The sequence below is a fragment of the Corvus cornix genome, chromosome 5 (assembly GCF_000738735.6).
Source record: "Corvus cornix cornix isolate S_Up_H32 chromosome 5, ASM73873v5, whole genome shotgun sequence".
Taxonomy (NCBI): domain Eukaryota; kingdom Metazoa; phylum Chordata; class Aves; order Passeriformes; family Corvidae; genus Corvus; species Corvus cornix.
This window is the reverse complement of record NC_046335.1, coordinates 26,913,380-26,939,613: the sequence shown is the minus strand read 5'-3', so window position 1 is coordinate 26,939,613 and position 26,234 is coordinate 26,913,380. Positions and strand designations below refer to the sequence as shown.

Sequence of the window (26,234 nt, the reverse complement as noted above, 5' to 3'; positions counted from 1 at the left end):
CTGGCTCTGCCTTCCTTGCACCTTTCCTCCCAATACTTGTACACATTGATGTTCCCCTGAGATCTTCCCTGAGTCTTCTCTTTGCCAGGTTAAACAGTCCTAGCCCTCCTAGCCTTTCCTTGAATGAGAGATGCTGGTGGTGCTTTAACCCCCTGCTGCATTCTCCAATAGTTCTGTATCTCTCCTGTACTGTAGAACTGGGCGCAGTGCATCAGGTGTGGCCTTACCAGTGCTGCAAAGAGGGGAAGGTTCACCTGCCTTGACCTGCTGGCAGTAAATTGTCTAGTGCTGCCCAGGGGACTCTTAGCCTTGTTTGCCACAAGTGCACACCGCTGGGGTTCACGTCCACTGGGATCCCCAGGTCCCCTTCTGTCCAGCTGCTCTTCAGGCAGGTGGCTCCCAGCATATACTGGTACATGGAGTTATTCCTCCCTGCATGCAGGCCTGTATCACCCGCGCCTCCTAATTTTGTCATCAGCAAACTTGCTGAGGATACATTCTCCCCTGTCATCCAGGTAATTAATGAAGATACTGAGCAGTGTTGGACCCAGTACTGGCCTATGGAGTGCGCTTCTAGTTACTGGCCCCCAACTAGATTTCATGCCACTTGTCACAATCTACTGGGACCAGTTATTTGGGTATTCAGTTTTTTCTTTCTTCCTCATAATGTAATTGATTCAAAACCAACAAATACATTTCCATTTGCAGTATGCATGCAAGCAAAGTCTTCTGATTAATAATTGAGACGTAGTCTTAATTGTTATACTTGATGACAGCTTCAATAAGGCCACTGGAACCTTGTAGTAATTCTGTTAACATCTGAATGTAGATATAGTAGTTTTTTTGTTTCCAGTTAATAAAGGTCTGGTTTTTTTTAATAGAAACAGAAGGAATGACAACACTGTATTCTTAAAATCTATACATAAGTCCTACTCTTAGTATTTTTATGATATATGTGTTTTCCTGTAATATTCAGGTTTGAAACATCACCTTAAAAGCAGTTTGCTGTTAGTGTACAAATAAAGTAGTCTACTTTGGCAGATAGGTAGCAGCTGAGCCATGCGGCCAACTGCCTGCTTTTACAACTACTTATTTTGAAGTTTTCTTTACTGCAACCTAAGCTCAAAACTACAAATGCACATAAAAGTAGTGTTGTTCATGCAGATGAGCATACCTAGTGAAAATGTGAGTGTGAATAGAAGTACATGAATATTGGGTTGGGTTTAGAGGTTTTATGTTGTATTTTTGCTTTTTAGTGCCCAGTATTCATAAGTTAAGGAGGAAAAGAGTAATTTGGGGATTTGGGTGTGGGTTTTCTTTTTTTAGAAGTAATGCTGATCAGCTATCAAAACAGCTGACAAACTACTACTAAACTGTGCCTAAAATCTGTTTATTTTTAAATTTGTCGTATAAATAGCATTAACTATAGTTCATACTGAACTGTGAATTTAAAACCTTGTTCAAAGAAGTTGAATTTTCATATACACAGAAAATCAGGGTGATCAAATAAAAGTGCTTCTTAAAATCTCCTTTTTTAATGAATATTTTAAAGAAATACCTGCAATCTTGAACAATCTTTTTTTCTCTGTATTTTTTAGGAAGATGATCCTCCTTGTCATGGTTGTCTGAGTTTCTCTGAATCACAAGCTGAAGCAGGAATGACTGAAAGCGATTTTTGGAGCCCTGGATATACAATTTAAATTTGTAGGAACCTTTTCCAGAATGAAAACCGCATACAGTTACCTTGATAATTGCAAAAGGATGAGAGGAAAGTTATGATGGCAAAAAACAAAGAGCCACGCCCCCCATCTTATGCTGTTAGTGTTGTTGGACTGTCTGGAACTGAAAAGGATAAAGGTAATTGTGGAGTCGGAAAGTCATGTTTGTGCAATAGATTCGTCCGATCAAAAGCAGATGAATATTATCCTGAGCATACCTCTGTGCTTAGCACAATTGACTTTGGAGGAAGAGTTGTTAACAATGATCACTTTTTGTACTGGGGTGACGTAACACAAAGTGGTGAGGATGGAATTGAGTGCAGAATTCATGTAATTGAACAGACTGAGTTCATTGATGATCAGACTTTCTTGCCTCATCGGAGTACAAATTTACAACCGTACATAAAACGTGCAGCTGCCTCCAAACTGCAGTCCGCAGAAAAACTAATGTACATTTGCACAGATCAGCTAGGCTTGGAGCAAGACTTCGAGCAAAAACAAATGCCTGAAGGGAAATTAAACATAGATGGGTTTTTATTGTGCATTGATGTAAGCCAAGGATGCAATAGGAAGTTTGATGATCAACTTAAATTTGTGAATAATCTTTATATCCAGCTCTCAAAGTCTAAAAAACCCATAATAATAGCAGCAACAAAATGTGATGAATGTGTGGATCATTATCTGCGAGAGGTTCAGGCCTTTGCTTCAAATAAGAAGAACCTTGTGGTCGTGGAAACATCGGCAAGATTCAATGTCAATGTTGAAACATGTTTTACTGCACTGGTACAAATGATGGATAAAACTCGTGGTAAACCTAAAATAATCCCCTATCTGGATGCCTATAAAACTCAAAGACAGTTAGTTGTTACGGCAACAGATAAGTTTGAAAAACTTGTCCAAACTGTGAGAGACTATCATGCAACTTGGAAAACCGTTAGTAACAAGCTGAAAAACCACCCTGATTATGAAGAGTACATAAATTTGGAAGGAACAAAAAAGGCCAAAAACACATTTTCAAAACACATAGAGCAACTTAAACAGGAACATATTAGAAAGAGAAAAGAGGAGTACATTAATGCATTGCCAAGAGCTCTTAATACTCTTCTGTCAAATCTAGATGAGATTGAACTTTTGAGCTGGTCAGAAGCCTTGAAGGTAATGGAGAAAAGGCCTGACTTCCAGTCCTGTTTTGTAGTGCTTGAAAAAACACCCTGGGATGAAACTGACCACATAGATAAAGTGAATGACAGAAGGATTCCATTTGACCTTCTCACTACCCTAGAGGCAGAAAAAGTTTATCAAAACCATGTGCAGCATCTTATATCTGAAAAAAGGAGGGTTGAAATGAAAGAGAAATTCAAAAAAACTCTTGAGAAAATCCAATTCATTTCACCTGGGCAGCCGTGGGAAGAAGTTATATGTTTTGTGGTGGATGACGAAGCATTCAAATACATCACTGATGCAGATAGTAAGGAAGTGTATGGTAGGCATCAGAGGGAGATTGTTGAAAAAGCCAAAGAGGAGTTTCAGGAAATGCTTTTTGAACATTCAGAGCTATTTTATGATCTGGATCTTAATGCAACACCAAGCACAGATAAAATGAGTGAAATTCATGCAGTTCTGAGTGAAGAACCTAGATACAAAGCTTTACAGAAACTTGCACCTGATAGAGAATCTCTTCTGCTCAAACACATAGGATTTGTATATCACCCAACTAAAGAAACTTGTCTTAGTGGCCAAAACTGCATGGACATAAAAGTAGAAGAGTTGCTTGCCAACAGTCTTCTGCAACTAGACCATGGACGCTCAAATTTATACCATGATAGTGCCAACATTGATAAAATTAATCTTTTCATTTTGGGCAAAGATGGCCTTGCACAAGAATTGGCAAATGAAATTCGGACACAATCCACTGATGATGAATATGCATTAGATGGAAAAATATATGAACTAGATCTTAGGCCTGTTGATGCCAAATCCCCATACCTGCTGACTCAGTTGTGGACCTCAGCCTTCAAACCACATGGTTGTTTCTGCGTGTTTAACTCTATTGAATCACTGACTTTTATTGGGGAGTGCATTGCAAAAATAAGGGCTGAAGCATCTCAGATAAGGAGAGACAAGTATATGGCTAATCTTTCATTTACATTAATATTGGCTAACCAGAGGGACAGTGTTAGCAAGAATCTACCTATTCTGAGACATCAGGGACAGCAATTGGCTAACAAGTTACAGTGTCCTTTTGTAGATGTGCCTGCTGGTACATACCCACGCAAATTTAATGAGGCCCAAATAAAACAAGCTCTAAGGGGAGTACTGGAAGCAGTTAAACACAATTTTGATGTTGTAAGTCCAGTTCCCACTATTAAAGATCTGTCAGAAGCTGACTTAAGGATTGTCATGTGTGCCATGTGTGGTGATCCGTTCAGTGTGGATCTTATTCTTTCACCTTTCCTTGATTCTCACTCCTGTAGTGCTGCTCAGGCTGGCCAGAATAATTCTTTGATGCTTGATAAAATAATAGGTGAAAAGAGACGTCGAATACAGATAACTATATTATCATACCATTCTTCAATTGGTGTAAGGAAAGATGAACTTGTTCATGGATATATACTGGTCTATTCTGCGAAGCGAAAGGCATCCATGGGAATGCTTCGGGCATTTCTTTCTGAAGTTCAGGATACGATTCCTGTCCAGTTGGTGGCTGTTACTGATAGCCAGGCGGACTTCTTTGAGAATGAAGCAATCAAGGAACTCATGACTGAAGGAGAACACATAGCAACAGAAATTACTGCGAAGTTTACAGCTTTATATTCATTATCTCAATATCATCGTCAAACTGAGGTTTTCACATTGTTCTTCAGTGATGTATTAGAGAAGAAAAACATGATTGAAAGTTCCTACATGTCAGACAGCACAAGGGAATCAACGCATACAAGTGAAGATGTTTTTCCAAGATCGCCGAGAGGAAGTTCCCTTGACTATAATTACCCAGATTCAGAGGATGATGCCGAAGGACCACCGCCTTACAGTCCGATTGGTGATGATGTAAGGTTACTCCCAGCACCTAGTGATCGTTCGAAGTACCGACTGGATTTGGAAGGAAATGAGTATCCTATTCACAGTACGCCAATCAATTGTCATGACCATGAACGCAACCATAAAGTGCCTCCTCCGATAAAACCGAAACCACTTGTTCCAAGAACAAATGTGAAAAAACTGGATCCTAACCTCCTGAAAACAATTGAGGCAGGTATTGGCAAAAACCCCAGGAAACAGCCTTCTCGAGTGCCTGCAGCACCGCCAGAAGATACAGACCAATCTGACAACTATGCTGAACCTATTGACATGGTTTACAAACACAAAGGCTTTGCAGATGATATCTATGCGGTTCCAGAGGATAGTCAGAATCGTATTATTAAAGTTCGAAACTCAATTGTTATAAATACCCAAGGTGAGGAAGAAAATGGGTTTTCTGATAGAGTAGCCAAAAGTCATGGGGAAAGAAGGCCTTCAAAATACAAATACAAGTCTAAGACACTGTTCAGCAAAGCCAAGTCTTACTACAGGAGAACACATTCAGATGCAAGTGATGATGAGGCTTTTACCACCTCCAAACCTAAAAGAAAAGGAAGACATCGTGGAAGCGAAGAAGACCCACTTCTTTCACCTGTTGAAACATGGAAGGGTGGCATAGATAATCCTGCTATTACATCGGATCAAGAATTGGATGATAAAAAAATGAAAAAGAAACCCCACAAAGTAAAAGAAGATAAAAAGGTAAGTCAGTTAATTTAAATTTTATTTACAACTTCTGGTGCATTGTAAAAAGGGAAGACACAAAATATGAAAGAGTTGCACCCTGTTTTGAAACAGGTGCTTTAAAATTTCCAATCAATATTTGTTAGATTTTTTTTGTCTTAAGTTCCTGTTAAGTTGCTTGGAACTAGCAAACCTTAGGGAATGAGATGGTTTGTCACCTTATCAGCTGTTTAATAAATTTCAGTTGTTTTCATCTCTGTACTTACATGTGGAGGCTTCCTTTCTTTTAAGTGAGGTGGTGGGGGTTTTTTTAAGGAAAAAGATGCTTTATGACTTCTTGAGTAGAACTGGTTCTTTCAATTCTTGCAGTTTTTGCTGTTGGAATGAGGTTTAGGGCTGGTGAATGAAAGGAGTGATTTCTTTTTAAGTCTTGGTTGTCTACCTGGAACTCTAGAACAAGTGCATGAAAAGGAAACTTTGTATAGTAGTTCTACTGACTGCTGCATTTTCCTAGTGTGAGCAAACAGCTGATCAAGTTGAAAGTTATACCACTTGTAAGGTTCTCTATTCAAGCAGAGTAAAAGGAACAAAATAGGGAAATAAAAGGAAAATAACAATGTTGCAGTTTACTTGAAAAATGTTTCATTTTCATCTTTATGCCTGAGAGTTACTTATTTTTTGACTTACTGTCTGAGAAGTTTTATCATCCAAGGTAGTGTTGTGGTGTGGGTTCTATATGTACATTCTTTATAGTTTAGATTTTAATTTTAGGCCAGCAGTCATTGTGTTGGGTATAGTTTTGACATGAAATCAAGACTGTTCCTGATCAGTTAGATACTTTCTGTCTTGTCTAAAAATAATCTGACCTTTTTAATATTATCTTTTGTAGCATTTTCAAAATGTCACTTTTTTAGCTTAAATCTGATGGTACTTGAAAACCAGGTAGAAATAAGTTTTGTTAAAGTAGAGCATAGTTACATTTTACTAGTAGATAAAATTTTTCCTGGTGTGCAGCTGTGATTTGAATTACACATGACTGATTTAAAGGGCACTAAATTTTCTTAGGGCTTACTCATAAGCATGGATAATGATGTCTTGTGGGCATAAAATCATATGGTTAAAAATACCTTGAAGTTATCCTTGTGGAGAAACTTCGATTTAAAAAAACCCCAATAATTTATATACTTTTCATAGGATCGTTGAATATCCTGAGTTGGAAGGAACCCACAAAGATAATCAAGTCCAACTTCTGGACTCCTTTTGCTTGAAATAATCTTGTTACATAGAAATTGAAATGTAGTTTCATAATCTTCCTGCTCTCCCAGCTGTGTTGAGTTGACACAGAGTTATTCTGTGTTGAATATTTATGTTTTAAACTGAGTAGATCTAGTAGAGTGGGGTCTTCTCTTCCTATAATTGTGTCAGGAAACCTGCTGATGCCTCTACCAAAGCCTCCACTTTTGGCTTTAGCCTGTTGAGAAGAAGCCTGAGTTGCAAGTTTCAGGCTGTTTTAATTTTTGTAGTGGGTAAGTTTCTTGAAGAGTAGAATTGTTTTAAGTTTTGGTTGGTTGGTTTTGCTTTGGTTTGTGATTTGTTGGTTATCTGGGGGTTATTTTTTCGGAGGGGGTTGTATGTGTTTTGTTTTTTTTTTTACTCGCAAGTAGCAAAGCTGCTACTATTAGAGAAAACTTTTAATAATCGTGGAAATTATTGTAATGATTGAGAAAACAAATTTAACTTGATAGCTCAAATGTTTGCAAGTTTTTAAAGTATCTTGAGTGCTATTTTGAGTGCTCAGTGCTTTTGATAAGTAGTGACTTCTGTGTTGACTTGAATGAAGTTGAAGTGAGAGCAGTTCCAGTTCAAGTGAGTCATTCTAGTTCATTATCTGTTCCTTTGGGTTTTTTAATGCTTAATTTTATTTCAGAAGAGATGCAGTTTTATTAATTTTGGAACTTTTTCCACATGTTTTCCTGTGTTGTTTTGGATGAGCAACTAGCAGTCTTTTATTACAGAAACAAAAAATTATTCAAATTATATTTTCCTTGTCAAGTGTTCTTTGGTCCATGCGAGAGATGTTAGTGCACCACTATTTACAGATTACTTGCCGAGTTTTTTTGAGAGTTTTGACCGCTTGAATGTGAAAGAGATAAATAGAACTTGTGTACTTTCTTTCTGACTATTTCTTAAATCTCTTGCTGATACTTTTTCTGAATTGTTCAGCTCTTTGTAAAGGGAACATAGGATACATGTGTAACTATTCTTGCTTTAATTACAGTGGTTCTGAAATACAGAAATCCTATGAACAAAATTAATTTGTTTGGAAAAACTTGAACTTTGAAGTCTGAAGTCCTAGTTGTCTTTTTCAGAGATTGATTGTTTTATTTTAAGCCTGAATAGGGTGTAACACTCTTGATACTCCTTGCATTTTTGTTTGAGATGTGATGTGTTTCTGGGTGGGTTTCTTGTAAGGTGTCTCAGGAGAGACATAACTGTGCTGCAGGATGCTCATTCTGCCCTGATGCTTTCAGGACCCCGGTCTCCCAACTCACAAGATAAAATCACGTAAAAATATGGGCACCAGGACATTTATAGGGAGGCAGAAAATGGATGTAGAGTGATTGTAGGGTTCAGGTAAAAAAACTGAAGGCAAAAAGGCAAGAGTTGGGTGGGTAGGAAGGAGGAGTCAAGATCTGACGAACAGTAGAGTGGGAAAATGAACAGCTGTAGTTTGGCTAACACGTATCAAACTTTGAAAATCTATTGTGAACACATGTTATTAAAGGCAGAAGTAAATAGTCAGAATTGTGCTACTTGTTGCTATTTGGAAGCATAAATTAAAATGTTTTACTGTGGAAAGTAATAGCAATGACAAATCTGTGGAAAGCAGGTAACATTACTTGCAAGGTCATCTAACGTTTCTTACTACCAAAAGAAACAATTTAAAATTCAGGCCAGTTAAGCAAGTGTGCTTTGGTCTGAATTATTTGCCCATTATTTTTGTCCATAACACTGTGCTAGTGTTCTTAGGTCTTCTTTCAGTATACTGGTAGTCAGAACTGGAAGAGAATTGTCCTTGAGCTCTTCTTTAAATTATCACAGCAATATAATTCCTCTGAAAACTTTTATCCCCTCATTACTCATTTTCTCTGAAAAACTCATCCAGAGCTTCTGTTTCCTCTGTATTGGTGAGCAATCTTGCAATTCCTAGTTTTCACCCTTCCATGTGGTAACCTCTCTCTTGGAATGTTTTTTTCTCTGTCTGGTCACCTCCAAACTGGTAAAGAAAAAATGGCTGCTTCTTGACCTGAGTTTTAGAAGATTTAAAGAGAAATTGGAATTGTCCTCTGAACCTGTGTTTTTAAATGAGGGTGACTGAAACTGTGCATAGTATTGCAAGGAATGTCATAACACAGTGCATCATATAATCTTAATGTTTGCTGATGTCTACTAGAAATTACTACCCGACACAGTTGTGCGATTGTACCCAACCTTTGCTTAGCTGCAGTTGCTGTCACTTTAGGTACCTTTGGCCTGCTCTTGTCCTTGATAATTTCCAGGTAATGACTTCACACTGTATAGTACAGGTGGTTTATTGTACATACACACCTGTATAGTATATACACACGGTATCCGTACATTAGAGCACGTGCTACAGACACATAACAGCGCATAACTGTTACTAGTTGCGCATTCCAGTGCATGATTTTTCCATTACTCTACGACTTTGTCCTTTTTGTTGTTGAGTATCATCTTTTTTCTGCTCCTCCAGTTGTCACTGTAGTTTCCTATATGCCATCACCAAGTGCCTTACTAAAGTTCAGATTGGTACGACCAACAAAGAGATGGTAGTTCTATCTTTGCCTCTAGAAAAGTGGAAAAGGTTGAATCAGTATAGTCTAATCTGTGATACACCCACCTTTATCCTATTTTATTTTATTAGCATGTGTCTAAATGTTCTGAAAAATCCATTATATGGCCTTGCATGTGCTATTAACAAGTTGACCATTGAACTTTTTCTGGTGGGGATAAATATGAAGAGAAGTGAGGAGGTGGTGAAGAAAGCAAGCGGACTGGCTTCAATCACAGGACTTTTTAGCCACGTTCATGTGGAGTTGTGTGTGCACACTGAGCTTGAAATACTTCAAGTGCATGTTGTTCAATATTTGAAGTGCATGCTGTGTGCTAGTATTTGTTAAGCTGTAGTGGCCTGTTTCTTCACCTACAGAACTTCTTCTATAAAGTTTCTCTTATGAGAAAAGCATCTTGTCCTTTCTGTTGTTGCTAAACAAAATAGCAAAAAAATGCATTTTGTGGAGTAAATTCTCCTCTATATTGTCATGCTTTCTATGTTTGATTGTTTATTTCCATCATGGTGTTCACAAACTTTAAAGGATCTACGCACAGACTAAAATGTTAAAATGTAGCTTTGTCCTGTTTCTTCTTTGCCAAGTTAGACCTCTCCGGCTGAGATGTATGCTCACTCATCTCCATGTCTTTATCAGAAACTGGAAGTGGGAATTTCAAGTAGATGCTCATCTCAATTAGAATTTTTAACATTAAGGTCTAGTATGAACATTATTGGTGTTGGTACACATGAAAAGCAGCAGCCTTGCAAGCTGTATCATAAACTGAAGACAAAAATAGTTTAACTTAATTACTTTGGAGATACAAAACAACAAACTACAGAAAATTTCAGGTCATGAAAGGGCATGAACATTCCTAGAGGAAAAGGATCTTGCTGAAGGAAGCCTTCTAATATCTTAGGAAGAACTGTTTCATGTGTGTGCAATAACATTAAAGCTGCAACTGATGCATTTTATGCATTAATAGAAAGCCCAAACCACAGTAGTCCTTGCCTTTCCATTCTCACTGTGTAAACAAGCCCAGTGTAAATATTTAAAAAACTAGTCATCAATTATTATCAATGATTTTTTTTTTATTATTATTATTACTATGAAATAATAGCCAGTTGTTTTTGATCCTTGTCTTAATTTAGTAATTCCCTCTTCAGCAGGAAGCCTGCCTGATGTGGAAACCGGTAGCTATTCCATACAGTGACAACTAACAACCTTGTTATTTGTTTTTACAATGGAATTGATGTGTATTAAAACTTTACCCACCTGCTTTAGAGCTCTTATCTTTGTGAACACTTTGAGATATGTTCAGTGTCTAATTTAGGCTGTTTTTTTTCTCCTCTTAGAGATTATGGTTGTTTAGGTTTTTGTCCTCCACAACATATAAAGAACAGCAAATATCCTGACTAAATTTTTGCAAAGGGAAAGGAAAAGCCTTATCTTGAATTTTTTAAGTACTTCTGAAAAGAAATCCTAACAAATCCACCCACCACAGAGACTAGAGAGATCTTGTAAACAATACAATCAATTACCTGTTCGGTGATAATTCTTTGGCATGTCATTGTTGAAATCTGAAAAAGTTCCACTATATGTTCTTTGACCAATGGTCAGTAGTTTGGTTATTCAATGTCTGATGGGTTTTTTTTTTTTTGGTGAATGGAGTTTCCATCTGTATTGCTAAATCTGAGAAATAGTGTTTTAAAACATTGCTTTGTAATCCTGTTTGCAAACAACACTGGTTGCTTCCAGAGAAGTTTGTGAATTACTTCTTTCCATTTTCATTTATACCAAGATGATTGATTGTAAGATGCTTTTTACTTTAAATGAATCTAAACACTTTCCTCAGTTGTTTCAGCAAGAAAAATCCACTAGCATCTTGATGAAGTCTCACATATTTTACTTTGACTTTTTAGAACATGATATAAGCAGTACGTTTCTCATCTATTTTTCTATGCTTAAACTTGCTTGCTGCCATTATAATTTCAAAACTATATGAAATTTTGTGTTAAAACTATTACAGAAATAGTATGAGGAACTGTAGAGCCCATGTGTGTTGATCTCAGTTTTAATAAGACTATGGTAAATATGTGAGCAATGGCAGATCAACTTACATTTTTATTCAGCTGTTCTTGTGTAAATTCAGTGGTTAATTTAGCAAAATACTGTACTTCAGACTGGAGTGTGCAGTGAATTTTTTTTTGTTCTGAGGAATATAGGAAATATTAGAATCTGTACTTTCAGGTTTCATCTGTTCAAATTTAACACTCTTAATATGCATATTTAGAGCCATATGCCTTATTGAGCCACTGTAGTTTAAAACAGTGTAACAAGCTGGAATTCTAAAAATGGCAGAAGGCATGAAGTGAAGAAAGAGCATGTTAGGGACAGTGATCTGCATTATTCATATATCATATAATTTCTGAAGAGCTGGCTGTGAATTAGAGATTACAAATACTTTATTAAGTATATTTATTCACTATAAAGTGAATGCTGTTCATGGTGTGTGGTTTTATGAAGTCCTGAAAATACAGACTTTGCCCTCCGTGACCCTAGGGCTGACTGCAAATGATGCAGGCAGAAAACTTCCTTTGCATCAAAAGTAGTAGTGAAGTCTTTTGGAGGTAGAGAAGTGGTTGAATTTCTTATTTAATAAATAAATTATTGATGGTAGTTCTGGTGGGATGGCAGTGAGAGGAAAAAAAAGCCTGTCTTGAACAGAGTAAGCAGCCCATCCGTAAAGGGACTTGATAGGATTTTGGCAGTTTTTAGTTTTCTAGGTTAATTTTAAAAGGTTGTATTTAAGTGCATTATACCCTCAAGGCTCACAACTGGCTAAAGTCTTAGCCTAGTTTCTCTCTAGATGATGAGTGTTACTTAGCTGGTTCCCTAGTACCTGTAGTCAAGAGGTTAAGCTTGGGTATTCTTTACATCTATATTTTCAAAGTTAATGTTCTTTGTAATAATATTTCTTTGAAATCAAGAATTGGATACTGTGCCATGCTAGACTATGTTTTTGTGTTTACCTTGTCTTATGTTAAGAGGACTTTAGCTAATCTTTTGCAACATGTATCTTGGTGATTGAAGTACTGCAAAATAAAGCAATATTGCAAGTAAATGCAATGCAAGGCAAGTTTGGAATTATCAGAGTTATAATGCTTTCCTGCCAAAATATATAAGGATCAGTTGAAAGTTTGGCATTAATCTGTTAGGGTATGACGAGAAGTTGTCTTTGGCAAGAAGCAAGTGGTGAAACCCATGCTGAAAGCTCAACGTAAGTGCAGCAATCAATTATACAAAGCCCCACAGATCTATACGAAAACAAAGGATTTCAACTTCATGGTCTTGGGCCTGTATTTTAATGACTAGCCGGAAAACAGTGGTATGTGAAACAATGAGCTTTTTGCTAGGCTTAAGTCACAAAACTTTTGTGCTGGTTCTTGTCTTCTTTAACTTGGTGCCTATTAGTTATTTTTTTATGATGATGTAGGAGAAGCATACAAAATTGGTTTTGGCTGTGCCTAGATTAGTACTTGCTGCATGCAGTATTACGTGACTGCTGCATTGTCGGGCGTAGGTGTTTTGGGAGGATGATTGAACTAAAAATACCTGGGGCAAAATCATAATCTCTTTGCCAAAATCTAGGAATTATGGTTCACCTTACTCAGGTGCTGTTTAACTAAATGAATAATTTAATGTTTAACAGTTTCTGTTTATTGTTTCATTAGAGATATTTTAAAAGAATTTTTTCTGCGTAAAATTAAATGGTAGTTACTATCTTGACTAGGAAATCTGAAAGTTCCGTTCTATGTCTGATAGATCAGAAAAAAAAGGTGTTTTCTCAGAGTGGGGAACAGGGGTTAAAGAAAAGCTTTCACTAAGACTTAATTTTGTTAGAAATAAGACCCATATTTTTTTCCCTGAAGCCAATTGGTCTTTTGGCAAAGATTAGGTCTTTTGCACAGTACACCTTTTTGTTCAGAACAAGTTCTCCACTTAAGAAATCTAGACCAACAACTTCAGGAAGGTGTGGAAGTCTAAAATCAGGAAGTAGCATGTTGGTTTTTCTTAATGCCTTAAAGTTTTGTTTTTAATTTACAGAAGTATTTTTTGTAAAGATCATGTAGATAGTGTTATTTGCAGGAGGATTTGATTTATGCTGTCAGTGGAGAGTTTATGCACTCATATACCCCAAAAGAAAGGAAAATAATGAGGGAGATATTTTAATAAATACTGGCCAGGAGAGGTACAAAATACATAATGATACATAATGAGAAACAGCTGATAAACTTATTGTTGTAGCGGCCTTGTGAAATTGTAATTTCATGTTTATGGAATAGTCTTGCAGTGATCATATCTTGTATTCTGCCTTTAGACCAGTTTGCAAAAGGACTTCAGGGTTCTCTCCTTTTTCTCTTTATTGTTTTATTCTTTATGCTTCATTAAGTTCTTTAGACAAATTTTCACTTTCCAAACTGGGGATTAAACTGTTTTCAAGTAAAGAGTTCATCTAAGAAACCTTTTTGCATTTGTGTGTGCATAATGTCAAACGTGATATCACAGTCCCTTGCAACCTTTCTTCTAAAAGCAGGACAATTATTGGAAAAGAGCACTATTTACTCCGATTTTGTAGCTGTGTCTGGTATTTCATACTATGTCCAGGTATTCTACACAGATAATATTCATAATTTTCATAAAATTTCTGTGGAGTCCTAGTTTATTATTCCATTTGCCTGACTGCTTTCCAAGAGACACACAGAGTCTTTTTCTATCTTGTTGATCTTAAATACACAGTCTTGAGTGTTGCTTCATTTATTCTGTGATGGTGAAGATGTGCAGTGAACACCCTGGGAAAAAAAATTGAGTTGTTTCTCCTTTCTTTACCACCTTAATATATGTATCTAAAATGATCTTTCATTTAACATTTGACAAAAATGTTTTCAGTGAGTTTTATACATTGTTTAGCTTCAGCTTGGCCCTTTCAGCTGTTGCTCATCTGAGCTGGATGCTGCCTAAATAAATATTTTTGATGTACTTTATATTTTCATCAATATTCAGAGATGCATTATGGTATCTGATACAATATAACTCTTGTAATCATCCAAGGCTGGTTTATCAGTTCCACTGGTACAAGTCCTTCTCAGTGGGAAAAAAAAAAATAAAAACAGGAAAATTCCGTATGAAACTCTCCATCTTAGATTTGATTGTGTGCAAACCTCCTTTTGGCTAAAATCCTATGCCTGTAACAAAGCATCCATGCATAATAGGAGTGCCTGCAACTTTAACTTCAAGACTGATTGTTAGTCATTCTCCATTGTCATGTTTCTTGTATAGTTGCAATATAAAGATTGTTTAGTATCTTTAAATATATGCAGAAGACACCAGCCTTGTTTTGGTGATATGACACCGGAGTTTTATCCTGACAATTTATAAGGAGGTGTGGTTCGGATGTGATTCCTGTGAGCTGTGCTGAAAGACTTGTCACAGCACTCTAAACAAGTGGTGTCTTTACTTCTGTTCCTGTGGTCTTTCAGTTACTGATATATTGGGTCATCCTGTTCCTAGTGTAATACAAAACGGATCAAAACTTTTAGAAGTTGAGTGCTTTGTATCTAATGTATTATTACTTTATAATTAAGTATTTATAAATTTATCATTTTAAAAGTGCATTTAATTTTTATTCATTCAGTTTGCTGTAGAGGAATTTTAATGTCTGATAGATATATGATCTGGTTGTGTTTACTGAATGATTGAAATATGAGTTGGTTAAAATGTTACTTGAATATTACTTAAATAACTCTGTTTTGTTGTAGCCGAAAAAGAAAACTAAGACATTCAATCCTCCAATCCGTAGAAACTGGGAAAGTAATTACTTTGGGATGCCCCTACAGGATTTGGTTACACCCGAGAAACCAATACCTCTGTTTGTTGAAAAATGTGTGCAATTCATTGAAGATACAGGTAAGATAGGAGGACTGTTAGAGGAAAGACTTGCCCATTTTGCATAACAAGTAAAGCCTCTCGTTTTCTGTTATAAAGTACTTACAGAATTTTTTACTATAAATAAATACATGGGGTTAGGCACATTTAGAAAGAATGTTTTCTAAATTGTGTGCTTAATATGTGATTTTTTTTTGACTTAATTTATACAAATACTTAATTACTTTTTGACAAATGTCTGAAGTTTAACATGTTCCCTGTAATTTAAAACTTGTATCACTGTCTAATGCCAAATGACGTTTAACCCAATGGCAGTCCAGTCTTACATGTCTTACTATTGCCACTGCATTTTCTTTCATATATTTAAAAGCTCTGAAATCCGCCTTTTCCAATTATAGAAAACAGGGACTTGAAATGGCTTCTGACTTGGTTTGATTAGTCAGCTTGCTTTCTTGATTTTGAAGGTGAACCTAGTTTTGCATTCTAACTTGTCACAGAGACAAACATTTATTTTCTAAACACTGTGTAATTCTCCATGAAAAATGTTAATCTATTTAAGATATAATTTCACAGTATGGTTTTCTCTCTCTCCTTTTTCCCTGGCTTCCTGGTTGTGTGTTTGTCCCTGCTTTCAGCCTATTTACTGTGTGACCATGAGGCAAGTAGGATGATTTTGCTGGTCCAACAGAAGACTACAGTTAGGAGTGGGGATTTGTTTTGAGGTTTGGGAATGACCTGTGGTTGGGTTTTGCTTGGGGTTTTGGGGGGATTTTTTTTGGTTTGTTTGTTTTTGTGAGCACTGTTTTTCAGTTAGTGTGTAGATCCTGCTTGCTCTGAAGTTTTATAAATGCTATATTGCTGTATTTAAAGTAGATGACAGTGTGACAGCTGAAACATGCAGGACCATCTTTTGATGTGTGTCTGCAATTGGATGTTGTTTAGTGTAAAGTAAAACAGCATCTTTTTTCTAATTTGCTTAGATCTCTAATACAATTTTGGCTGTAAGATGACAGTAGCAGTTTTAGCAAGAGTAAAGCTGAAAGGTTTTTTTTCTTATAATAAAATTCAGTTTTACTGCCATCTGTAAGAATAGTGTTTCCAAAAGAATTACCACAGCTGGTAAGCCTAATAGCTGTTTTTAAAGACTTACATACTGCATTATTGCAATAAAAAAATTAGGTGACCTAAACCTCAGGCACTTCAGAGTCAGAGATACTTGTATAGGTCTGTCTTTAACCTTTACTTTCTATGGATTAAAGGTAAGAGCTGTATTTTCTTCCCTCTTGCTTTTTGCTTTTTTTTTTTCACCCAGTTAAAAATGGGAAAGGAGGAAGAAGGGCAAGGAGTAGTAGAGTAGCATAGGCAGTTTAACATATATATATATATGTTGTGTTTGCTGTTTTCTGTAGCAAAAAAAAACCCCAACCCAAAACAAACCAGCATAAATTATGGGTGAGTCACTGTTGGAATTGGTGTTCTTTAAAAGTGGGTACATACAGCTACTATGTGTAGCTATATGAAACAGGTATTAATAGGTATTGAAGACCAATTTCAAGAGTTTGTAGAATCTAGCAATAACTTAATCTGAGCATGTTTCACTTTTTAAGAATACTTTCAAACAACAAAATTACAAATCCAGTTCTAAGAGTTTTATTTGCTTAAAAATATTGTTGTCTTTGTGGTAAACTTTCTAAAAAAAGGTATTTCTCCTGAAGAATTTTCACCAGCTTGTGGGGTGAGAGAGAGAACTATAAGAGTGTGGAAACATAATTTGTTGTCTTTTTTTTTTCTTCATGATTGTCAAACCGTGCGACCAGCTGAAAGATTCAGGACATCTTTTCTGGTGATCTGTCTTGGGAAAATGTTTGGTTTAGCTGCTGTGTGTTCAAAATGTAGGGTCTCCTCAAAAGTGGTGACTCAGAAGGCACAACTTCACTGTTAGGTGCATATATGTTAGTTCATCCTGGGATGCTGCTATACAGCTGGAGAATTTTAATTCTGGCCATAAATGTAAGCTGGACAAACATCGTGCCATCTGCAAACTTAGTGACTGTGAAGACAGTAGTTGTCTTGCTAGTTTTGTTTAAGCACTTAGAACAAAACCTCTACTTTTGATCTGTATTACAATTTTCTTTCTCTTACTCTGGATTCTGTGTAAGTAGTTTTGGTGTTGTTTTCAGCTTCCATAGTTGGCTGTGGGAGTTTTATTTTTGGTGTGTATTATTTTTATACTGAATTAGTATGCTGTAGGCATTTGAGGTTCAAGCAGGGTTCTGATAGAATGTATTTGTTACCTTTGAGAGAGGAGAATGTTCACTTGCATTGCCTTCAAATCCTGTACTGAGATAGATTCACATCATTGACTTTGTGACTGTGAGAAAATTCCACAAATACAGTTTTGAAGATTTATCAGTCTGTACAAGACAAGTCAGGACCTACTGTCTCCAGGCTGGAGTTCAGAATGGTACCGTTCCTTTATGATAAAGCTGCTTGGCCCTGGGGAGTTATTCAGTACTCCTCTGTCTATTAGCAAGTCAGCCTGCTGTCAATTTGAACTGCACTGAATTACCAGTGTTTATTATCATGGTCTTTTTAATCAAGAAGTGCAGTCTTTTCCAGTTTGGCTAATCTGTATCTTTCTCTTACAGAGGATATAATTGTTTAGCATTTCCTTTTCAGGTACTTTCATGGAGTTCAGCTTCTTCCTGTGTAATTTGGATTGTGGCTGAATTTGTGAAGCTGTGATTAATCTCTGTTTGAAGGGCTTATCTTAATTTTTAATGTTCCCTCTTTCTGTCTCATGAAGTTATGCAAGGCAATGCTTTGTACCGAGACTAAATTTTGGCCGAGGCTAGAAAGTACACAGTGTGAAAAAGTTTTCTGTATTTCAGATGCCTAGATGAGACAATAGCACCTTAAAGTGTCTTTGAAGATTCTTGCTCCACCATAAACCTTAAAGAATCGAGCACATGCAGAAAATACTATCAGATTTTTGTTTTACCATAATATTCTGGAATAGCCTCACAAAAAAAAAGTGTTTGTCAGTAGAAGAGGGACAGTTTGGAAAAACTAAAGTAAATTCAGGAACTTAAAAGTTCTAGCCTTTTGTAAATAAACAGATTTTTTTCTTCTGAAGAAGCCGTATTGTTCCTGTCAATGTAAAGGGTGATCTGGTAAAGATCAGGGATCCTAAGTCTGTGCCTGCAGGTGAAGGTTATTGTCTCTGTGTTCCTCTTTAGTGTGTTTCAACAAAAAGCTTTCTTCTAAACTGGTTTAGCTTTATGGAGCCGACCAGTTAGTTTTTGAAATATAATACAGAGTTTGAATCCCCTTGTAATCTTCTGATAGTACTGGAAGCAGAAAGTGGGGGGCAAAGTGGTTAATACCTGAGTAGATCTAAAGCTGGTAAGCTGTAAATATATGTCAGAACCTCCATTTCAGAACAGTCGGCACTGTCACTGGTACTGGGGGTATGAAGCAGCAATAGCACATAATACTTGGTCTTGTTGGAATCTATTGATTAAAAAAAAAAATAGCACAATATCATGTGTGAACATCTTAAATTTTATACCACTGGCACTTCTGGATAAGAAGGAAGGAAAAATTTGCTAAATATTGTAAACAAACTTTGCTTCTGTGTTTCTGCATTGTCCATGATTACAGGAAAACCTTTTTTCTATCCAAGCCTTTAATTTTTGAATTCATTGTAATTATAGCAGGATGAGTAATACTTTGTTTGGTTGTCAGAGCTCTTTCTTGGTTCACTGAAGATGATCAAAAGATTTTTTTTTTTCAGGTAAGTGACTTGCCAATGGTGAATTACGAAGTTTTCCACTAAACATCTTGGTATAAATGTATAATGTTTTCAGGAAAACTGATTTTTTTGTAAAGATCCTGTGATCTTATCTGTAACTTTTTACAGACTATATGAACGCTTTTCTGTCACTAGTGACATGTATGATATTTGTATGCTTTTACCTCTGTCACAACCTTTGCAAATCAGTTTGTATCTTGCCTATGAGGGCAGCTATTTCAATTGACTCTTTGTCATTGGTAGCCATTTTTGATTATGGGCTTCCAAAAGAGTATTTTGATGATACAGTTGTTCTGGTCTGTTTTTTGCTTTCTCCTGATGGACTCAAGAGAACTTAATTTTGTTGCATCATTTGAAATGAACTTCTAAAGTGTATTAGTTTTCTGCAAACTAGGTTTATGAAAATGTATTTAGCAGGGAAACTAGAGTTTTAATTTTTAAGAAAATTGTAGTGGCTGTTTTTGTGTGGAAGTAATGGTGCTATGCTGAGACATACTAGAAAAAAGATTACCTGCTCTTTTAAAAAAAAAAAAAGTCCAATGTAGACCATTACCTTTTTTAGGGCAATTCATTTTTTTGAAATATAGGCAGCAGATTGAGATACTTTTTGAAACTAAACTGTTTAGCTGTATGAATTGCATGAATTCTGTGTTTCTCTAATAATTATCATGGAGAGAATAAGGTAGATATTCTGATACGCTGATAATTTTTTTTGAGAGAGAGGAACAGATTTCTGAAGGCTAATTCAATGTCTTCAACAAAATGTTAATATGGTTTGAATTTTGTATTGCAGTGTAATGGAAAAATATTTACTGAATGTTCGATTGTAAGTGTAAAGAGTGTACATGTTTATGCCAACTTTGTAGCTTGAGTGTTTTGTTAGTAACATTTTTATGCTGTTATACACACCCTGAATTTAGTGATGAACTATTCCATGTACTGTTTGTGTACTGTTCAGCACCTACTGTTGTTGATTTTTAACTTTTCCCAAACTTAAAATAATTCAGGCAAGATGACTTATGCTAACTGATACTATTAGCGTATGAGGGGTTTTCTAATATTTCAGTATTTTTTTGGGTTTACTTTTTGTATTTGTTCAGGCATTGGTGGAAAGTTTGGTATAGATCACATTTCATTCTGTTTACCAAGGAAGGAGACAGCAAATTAACATTACAAATACTAGTAGTTTTGCCATTTAGTACATATAGCTCTTGAAGATATTCAACTTTAATATCAGTATTTTAAAGTTTTTTTCTCTGAGCTTTCAAATGTTTTAAATTTTTTTTGTAGAATATTGCTATCCATGTACTTCATTGAGCAGATTATAAATTTTAAATTCCGTACTTCATAGAAAACTGATAATATTAATAGATTGTTAATTGTACATGAAATAATTTAGCAAAGAGAGGCTTACTAGAATAATTTGTGGTTTAATAATTTAGTTACTCAATTAATATGAGACAAGGAATGGAATAAAGACGGAAGAAGGAATTTGACAGAGTTAAATGTCAATATCTCACATGGTTCCTATGGAGAGCTATAAGGGAAATTAAAAATTGTGTACTTGGTATATGTACAATAATTACTGCTTTTGATATTGAGACCATTTTTGTAATGCTGCTAAATTCAGTTTTGGAGGTAATTCAAGTAAAAAAATATTGCCTTCTGTGATTCCTTCAAACCTAGGTTACACCAAGGTCTTTTATGCTGTATCTGCAGTGAGGCCAGATTTTTACACTGACAGTATAGATAAGGCAAAGTTTGTCTCCAGAGAATGAGGTTTGATAGAAATAGGTGAAGAAAATGAATCAGCAGTGCTGCTTGTGGTAAAAATGTTAGGTAAATCATTGAAATATATTCCTAGTGGCTGGAAAATCCGGAAATCCAAGGTTGTTTACCTTACCTTTTATTCAAGGGGCTTGGGAGAGCTAGAGGGTTTTAGGAGCTTGGTGTTTTGGACAGAGAGAACAGAACCGGACATCCCCCTGGCCTGGTGTATGAGAGCTGGCATTCTCAGCGTAATTTCATAAGAAATAGTATAATAGCCAGAACGATTCTCTCCTGCTGTATGCTTCTGCCACTTTTTACTTTGGGTACTTGTCAGATGTCTCTGAATCAGTGGCGTTCGCTGTTTTGAAAAGCTGTATCAGCAAAAATGATTAAAGTCCTGCTGTGTAGTATTACAGCTGGTAAGTTAAGGGTCAAATATGTGCCAAAACAAGTGCAAGGCAGGGAGCAGGAGCAAGGGAAGGACAGAAACAGTGATTGATGAGGCAGGGAGTTAGACCATCTTTTTCAGTCTTATTGTTCAGTTAAGTTGACCCAACTGCCCATGAAGCTTTATGTTTAGCAAAAAACGCACATGGGCCATGCCTCTGCTACTTTTGTTTCTGGATAGGTACAGTAACAATAGATTTAAATAGTACCCTCATCAAGTTGGCGAGTGATTCTAGAGTGGGTGGTGTGGTTAATGTATTTAAGACCAGGGCTTCTGCTCAAGGGAACATATACCAGCTGGAGGAATGGGATAGTAGGAACCTGAAGGAATTCATTGAGGACAAATGCCTTCAACTAGAATTGCAAGGACTAAACACCTGCAATAGTACATGCTGAGGACTTGACTGGTGCCGTATCAGTGCTAATGAAAAGAATCTTGCAGTCATGGTGGATAATAGGCTGATCATGCCTTCTGTATTGGACTGTCCCAGTAGAAGGGCAGGCACTACAGAGCAGAAGTGGTTACTAAGCTTTGCTCTGCACTTGTTGGACATCATCTGAAATACTGCAAGAAAGGCGTTGACAAACTTGAGTCTGGCAAAAAGAGGTCAGGGGCTGGAGTTCCTAATATGTGGGTTTTTTCAGGTTGGAGAGAGAGGCTGAGGAGGCCCCCAGAAGCGGCTTCCCATACCTATGAGGAGGTTACTGACAAGGTGCAGCCAGGCGAAAGAACTGAAGAACAGTGTCACTAATATAGGAGGTTCTGATTAAAAAGAAAGGCAGTACTTTTGCTCTGAAGGTTATTAAAGCACTGGTTCAGGTTAACCAGAGAGGTTGTGGGGTATCTTGGAGACATTCAAGGGAAGTTTAGACAAGCATCCGAATCTAAATTCTATGTTGACTGTTGTTTGAGCAAGAGGTTGCACTAGATGATCTCCTGAGAATTCCTTCTGTGATCACTTCAAAACTGGCATAGAATAGGTTTCAGTAGTTAGGAGACTGTACACCGGTGTGTGTTTTGTAACTTTGAAATTAAACAACAGGGAGGAAACAAACTCAAGAGGGTAAAACAGGCATCAGTCATTTCTCCTAATGGAAGACTGACTACCAAACAGGGGAGGAGCAGATGCATTAAGTTAGTAGTGTAGAGAAATAGTAGTAGTAGAGAGAATCACTGAAAACTGTAAACAAATATGTTTTGAAATACTCATAAAACACATGTTGTGCACTTGGGTTGTATGGCTAATGAGTTATCTCTTCAAAGGAAACATCATGGGAGTTATAAAAAGAATTCCTAAACAATGCAGGTAGGACCAAGATGCCAGGGTATGTACGATAGTTACGCTGCTCCACTTACTCCATCTGCATTCTCCAGACCCAAAGTGACTAAACAGCTGTACTATATGCCTGGAAAACTACAATGCTTCAGTTGTCACCCATTTTTAATGAAGCAAAGAATGCACCTACCTTTTCCTAGGCATGTTTGTAATGTCATATTAATTGTAGTCTCTTGTTCTTTTTTTCAAAATGAACAGGCCATAAAATATGGGCTTGAGGGGCACTTCATAAATGATTGAGGCCTTGTTTAATAATCAGTTAGTGTAAATTGTAGAAATGTTAATTCAGCTTTGGAGAGCTTCCTATTATAAGAGTCTTTCTAAAAGTACTGCTTACTTCCTTACACTGCTTATTGTTTATTGAACATTTCAATATGCTATAAATTATTTTATTTCAAGAAGCAGTTATAAACTTATTTGTGGTTCTGGTTTTCAGTGTGTGAATTGAATATCATATGTCTTTAAATGTCAGTGTTGAAAAGGACACATTAAGTGTGTTTTATGTAAGTAAAGTTAGTGCTAGATTCTTACTTAGAGTTTGACTTTTTTGCTTGGTAATTACATGCATTCTAGGTGTACATAGAAATTAATGTTTTGGATCAGTAAATTGGTCGTTCCTTTAGTCTTGTGTTGTAACATAGGGGTTGAAAAGAGGTACAGCAGATCCATGGAATCAATCCATGGAATAAAATTAGAGAAATATATAGATCACCAAATTTATAAAGATAAGTGTGGGAATGATAGTCTTAGCTATTGTAGTGAAGAATGAGTCCTTAAAGTACCATTGGCCACTGTAGAGGAAGGAATTGGACTGGGGAGAGACAGGCTTGCTGTGATTGTGGCATGTATTCAGAAACACAGACAGAACATAGCAGAATCTGGCTGTGGATGTTCTTAGCAGACACTCCATGACTTTCCAGCAGTCTAAATGTTAGTATAGCTGTTGTCACTTTGGAAAAGGCTTTGGAAACATCACAGACAGCTCTCTAAAAACTTAAACTCTCCGTACTTGCTATCAAGCAAGCAAAAACCAAAAAAAATAGAGTGTTATGGAGGAAGAAAAATCATGCTATTACATAATGCCATGTATACATACAATTTGGATACTGGTTGCAATTTGGTTCAGCCTTTCTCAGAATAGAAAAGAATTGGAAAAGATAATACATATGGCAGTAAAAGTAATTCTTGGATAAAGATGAACTGAATGGATTAGCTTAGAACATTTCTGAGGAAGAGAAATTACATAAATTTAAAAAACGTGCTGGGAAAATGTAGAGAAGTTAGTACTTCTTGTTAAGAATAAAAACTATGCAAACTTCAAATGCTGAGCATAAACTCAGTGTGCTTTCATAATGTACATTCTGGAATGACAAAGCTGCGTTCACCATGATGTAAAGACCACAAGACTTGAAGGGGTTTGGGTGAATTAGTGATGGATAAATCCCCAGGTGGCTATTACAACGCCTTATGCAAAAGCCTGTGTAAGCCACCATCTGCAGGAAGCTGCGAGGATATACCACAGAAAGATTGCTGGTAGGTTTTGGTTTTTTTCCTCTCCTGTCCTTTCTACGTCTCTCCTCAAGCACCTACTGCTTAGTGTAGTATATGGGATGGAAAGTAGATATTGTACCAGGTTGACTTCGGTCTTCTCTTGTGCTGTAGTTAATTCATTCTATGGAGGAACCAAGAATTGTGAAAATATATTGAAGCCTAAGAATGGAAGTGTCCTACAAACTGATTATGCATATAGGTGCAGATCCACCTTGCTCATTTTCTCTGAAATGCTTTGAACCCCATGTGGCGAAGTTCCAGTTAGATGGGATGGAGCCCTGGTCACAACTGGCAGCACAAAAGAAGTTTATTAGGCTCTAGAAAACTTTGAGAAAAGAGTAGTCTAGGCAAAGGGGATATGATTGTTAAATATATATAGGTTATTGTGATGTGAAGTAAGGAGAATCTAAGTTTTTAAACCTAGTGGTGTTGTAAAGCTAGCAGGACAGAGAAGCAAATAAATCATATGATTCTGATGTATAATATTACAGTAACAGTTGTGTTCAGTAAGGATATATTGAAAATTACGACTGGACCAGAATGCAAGCAGGGTAAGAACATAGAAAAAAATTCTGAAAAACCAAGAGGCTTGCAGATGAAGGAACCGAATTTTTAAAAGGGTGCCAGAAAAAAGAAATGTTGAGTGCTCTCTGTCTCTCCCTCTTTTATTATAGATATACATTATAGATATACAAGAAGTTTAAAAGCTAAAACTTGTGAACTAGAGTGTCTGATACTTGCTGAAGGTCCTGATGTAAGAAGTGTTGGAGACACCTGGTTGCATGATAGAAAGCAACAGAGAATTGGAGCAGTACTTAAAGAATGCTTTCAGACTTCTAGCTGTGTGTATACTCACAAACAGCTTAAACTTAGAAAAAGTGTAATGGCAATTGACCAACTGTTTCATGAAGTGTGACTTTCTAGAATATACACAAGCAAGAAAAAGTTTTTCCTTGAGGAAGAAGACAAATTTAGTTAGCTTAATCCAGAATTGCAGCACTTCACTATTTTTGGAAGATGCCTAAATTCAGTAGGCATCTCCGTGTTTAACCTGAAAATTTTCTGAAGTACTATAAGTTGTTTTTCTATGTTTCTTAGAGCTGTAGCCCAGATACCACACTAGAGCATTTATGTCCAGAGCCAGTTGAAGTATTCAGGGTCTATACACTAAACAGTGGCTGGGTCAGAAACTGCTATTTGCAGCACATTCAGGTTTTTTTTTTTTTTGCAGAAAGAAATTGAATTGTAATTGGATAAGACAAAGAATATCCTGGGGCTGTAGGGTCTCCAATTGAGAATTCTCCCATACTAGACAAAGAGAATCTTGATCATAGCTTGTTCTTATCTACCAGTGGTCTTTTGTGTTTATTTACAGCTTCTGGAAGAAGAATGCAAAGTGTTTCTGGCTTTGATCACATATAGCACATTTGGGGCATTCTTTTGAAGGCAGGTTTGAAAACCCTTTCAGATGGATTGAGTCATTGAAACCACTTTTTGCCCTGTGCCACCAGATTATACCTTCTGGTGGTGTTCAAGGATATCAGTGAACAAGGCTCAGGTTTTTTGAAAGGACTGTTCTGGTGTCTGGCTACAATAGGAGAACTGCTGGCTATGAAACTGGAAAGCTAAAAGGTAGACATGAAAGTTTATTGAAGAATTGCTTACTAAAATAGCCTTGATGCAGCCAGTAAAGAGACACATGAGTTGTTGAGGCATTAAGAAGGAAATGAGTTAGAAGAGTCATATGAAATCATTAAAAATTTCCCAGCTGTATGAACCAGTCAAGTGCTTCTTGTACTTTGAACATTGTAATAGGGTTCTTAATTGTTGTTGGTAACTTAAAAGGAACACTTGGTGGATTGTGGTGTGTCAGAGCAGTTAAGTATTGATCTGATGATCTAAAATGCATTCAGTTTTTGACCTGTGATGGCAAAAGGCCAAGAGATTCCATAAAGCTTTGAAACCTGTGAATTTTTTAATAAAACTATGTAGTGTTATGGAGATCTAGCATACAGAGAATTTTGCACCCATAAAGGTAACT

General features: G+C 36.4%; 1 protein-coding gene across 4 annotated transcripts in view; it reads left to right on the top strand.

Moving 5' to 3' along the window:
- Positions 1–26,234, top strand: part of ARHGAP5 (Rho GTPase activating protein 5) — a 47,767-nt gene that overhangs the window by 9,435 nt on the left and 12,098 nt on the right. For 3 of the 4 annotated variants that reach the window (XM_039551889.1, XM_039551890.1, XM_039551892.1), the window contains 2 exons: positions 1,599–5,498; positions 15,148–15,295. In XM_039551889.1, coding sequence (XP_039407823.1) covers positions 1,776–5,498; positions 15,148–15,295 — 3,871 coding nt within the window. In that variant the 5' untranslated portion in view covers positions 1,599–1,775. Of the gene's footprint in view, positions 1–515; positions 639–1,598; positions 5,499–15,147; positions 15,296–26,234 lie in introns of all 4 variants that reach the window. The other variant, XM_039551891.1, reaches the window with a different exon arrangement.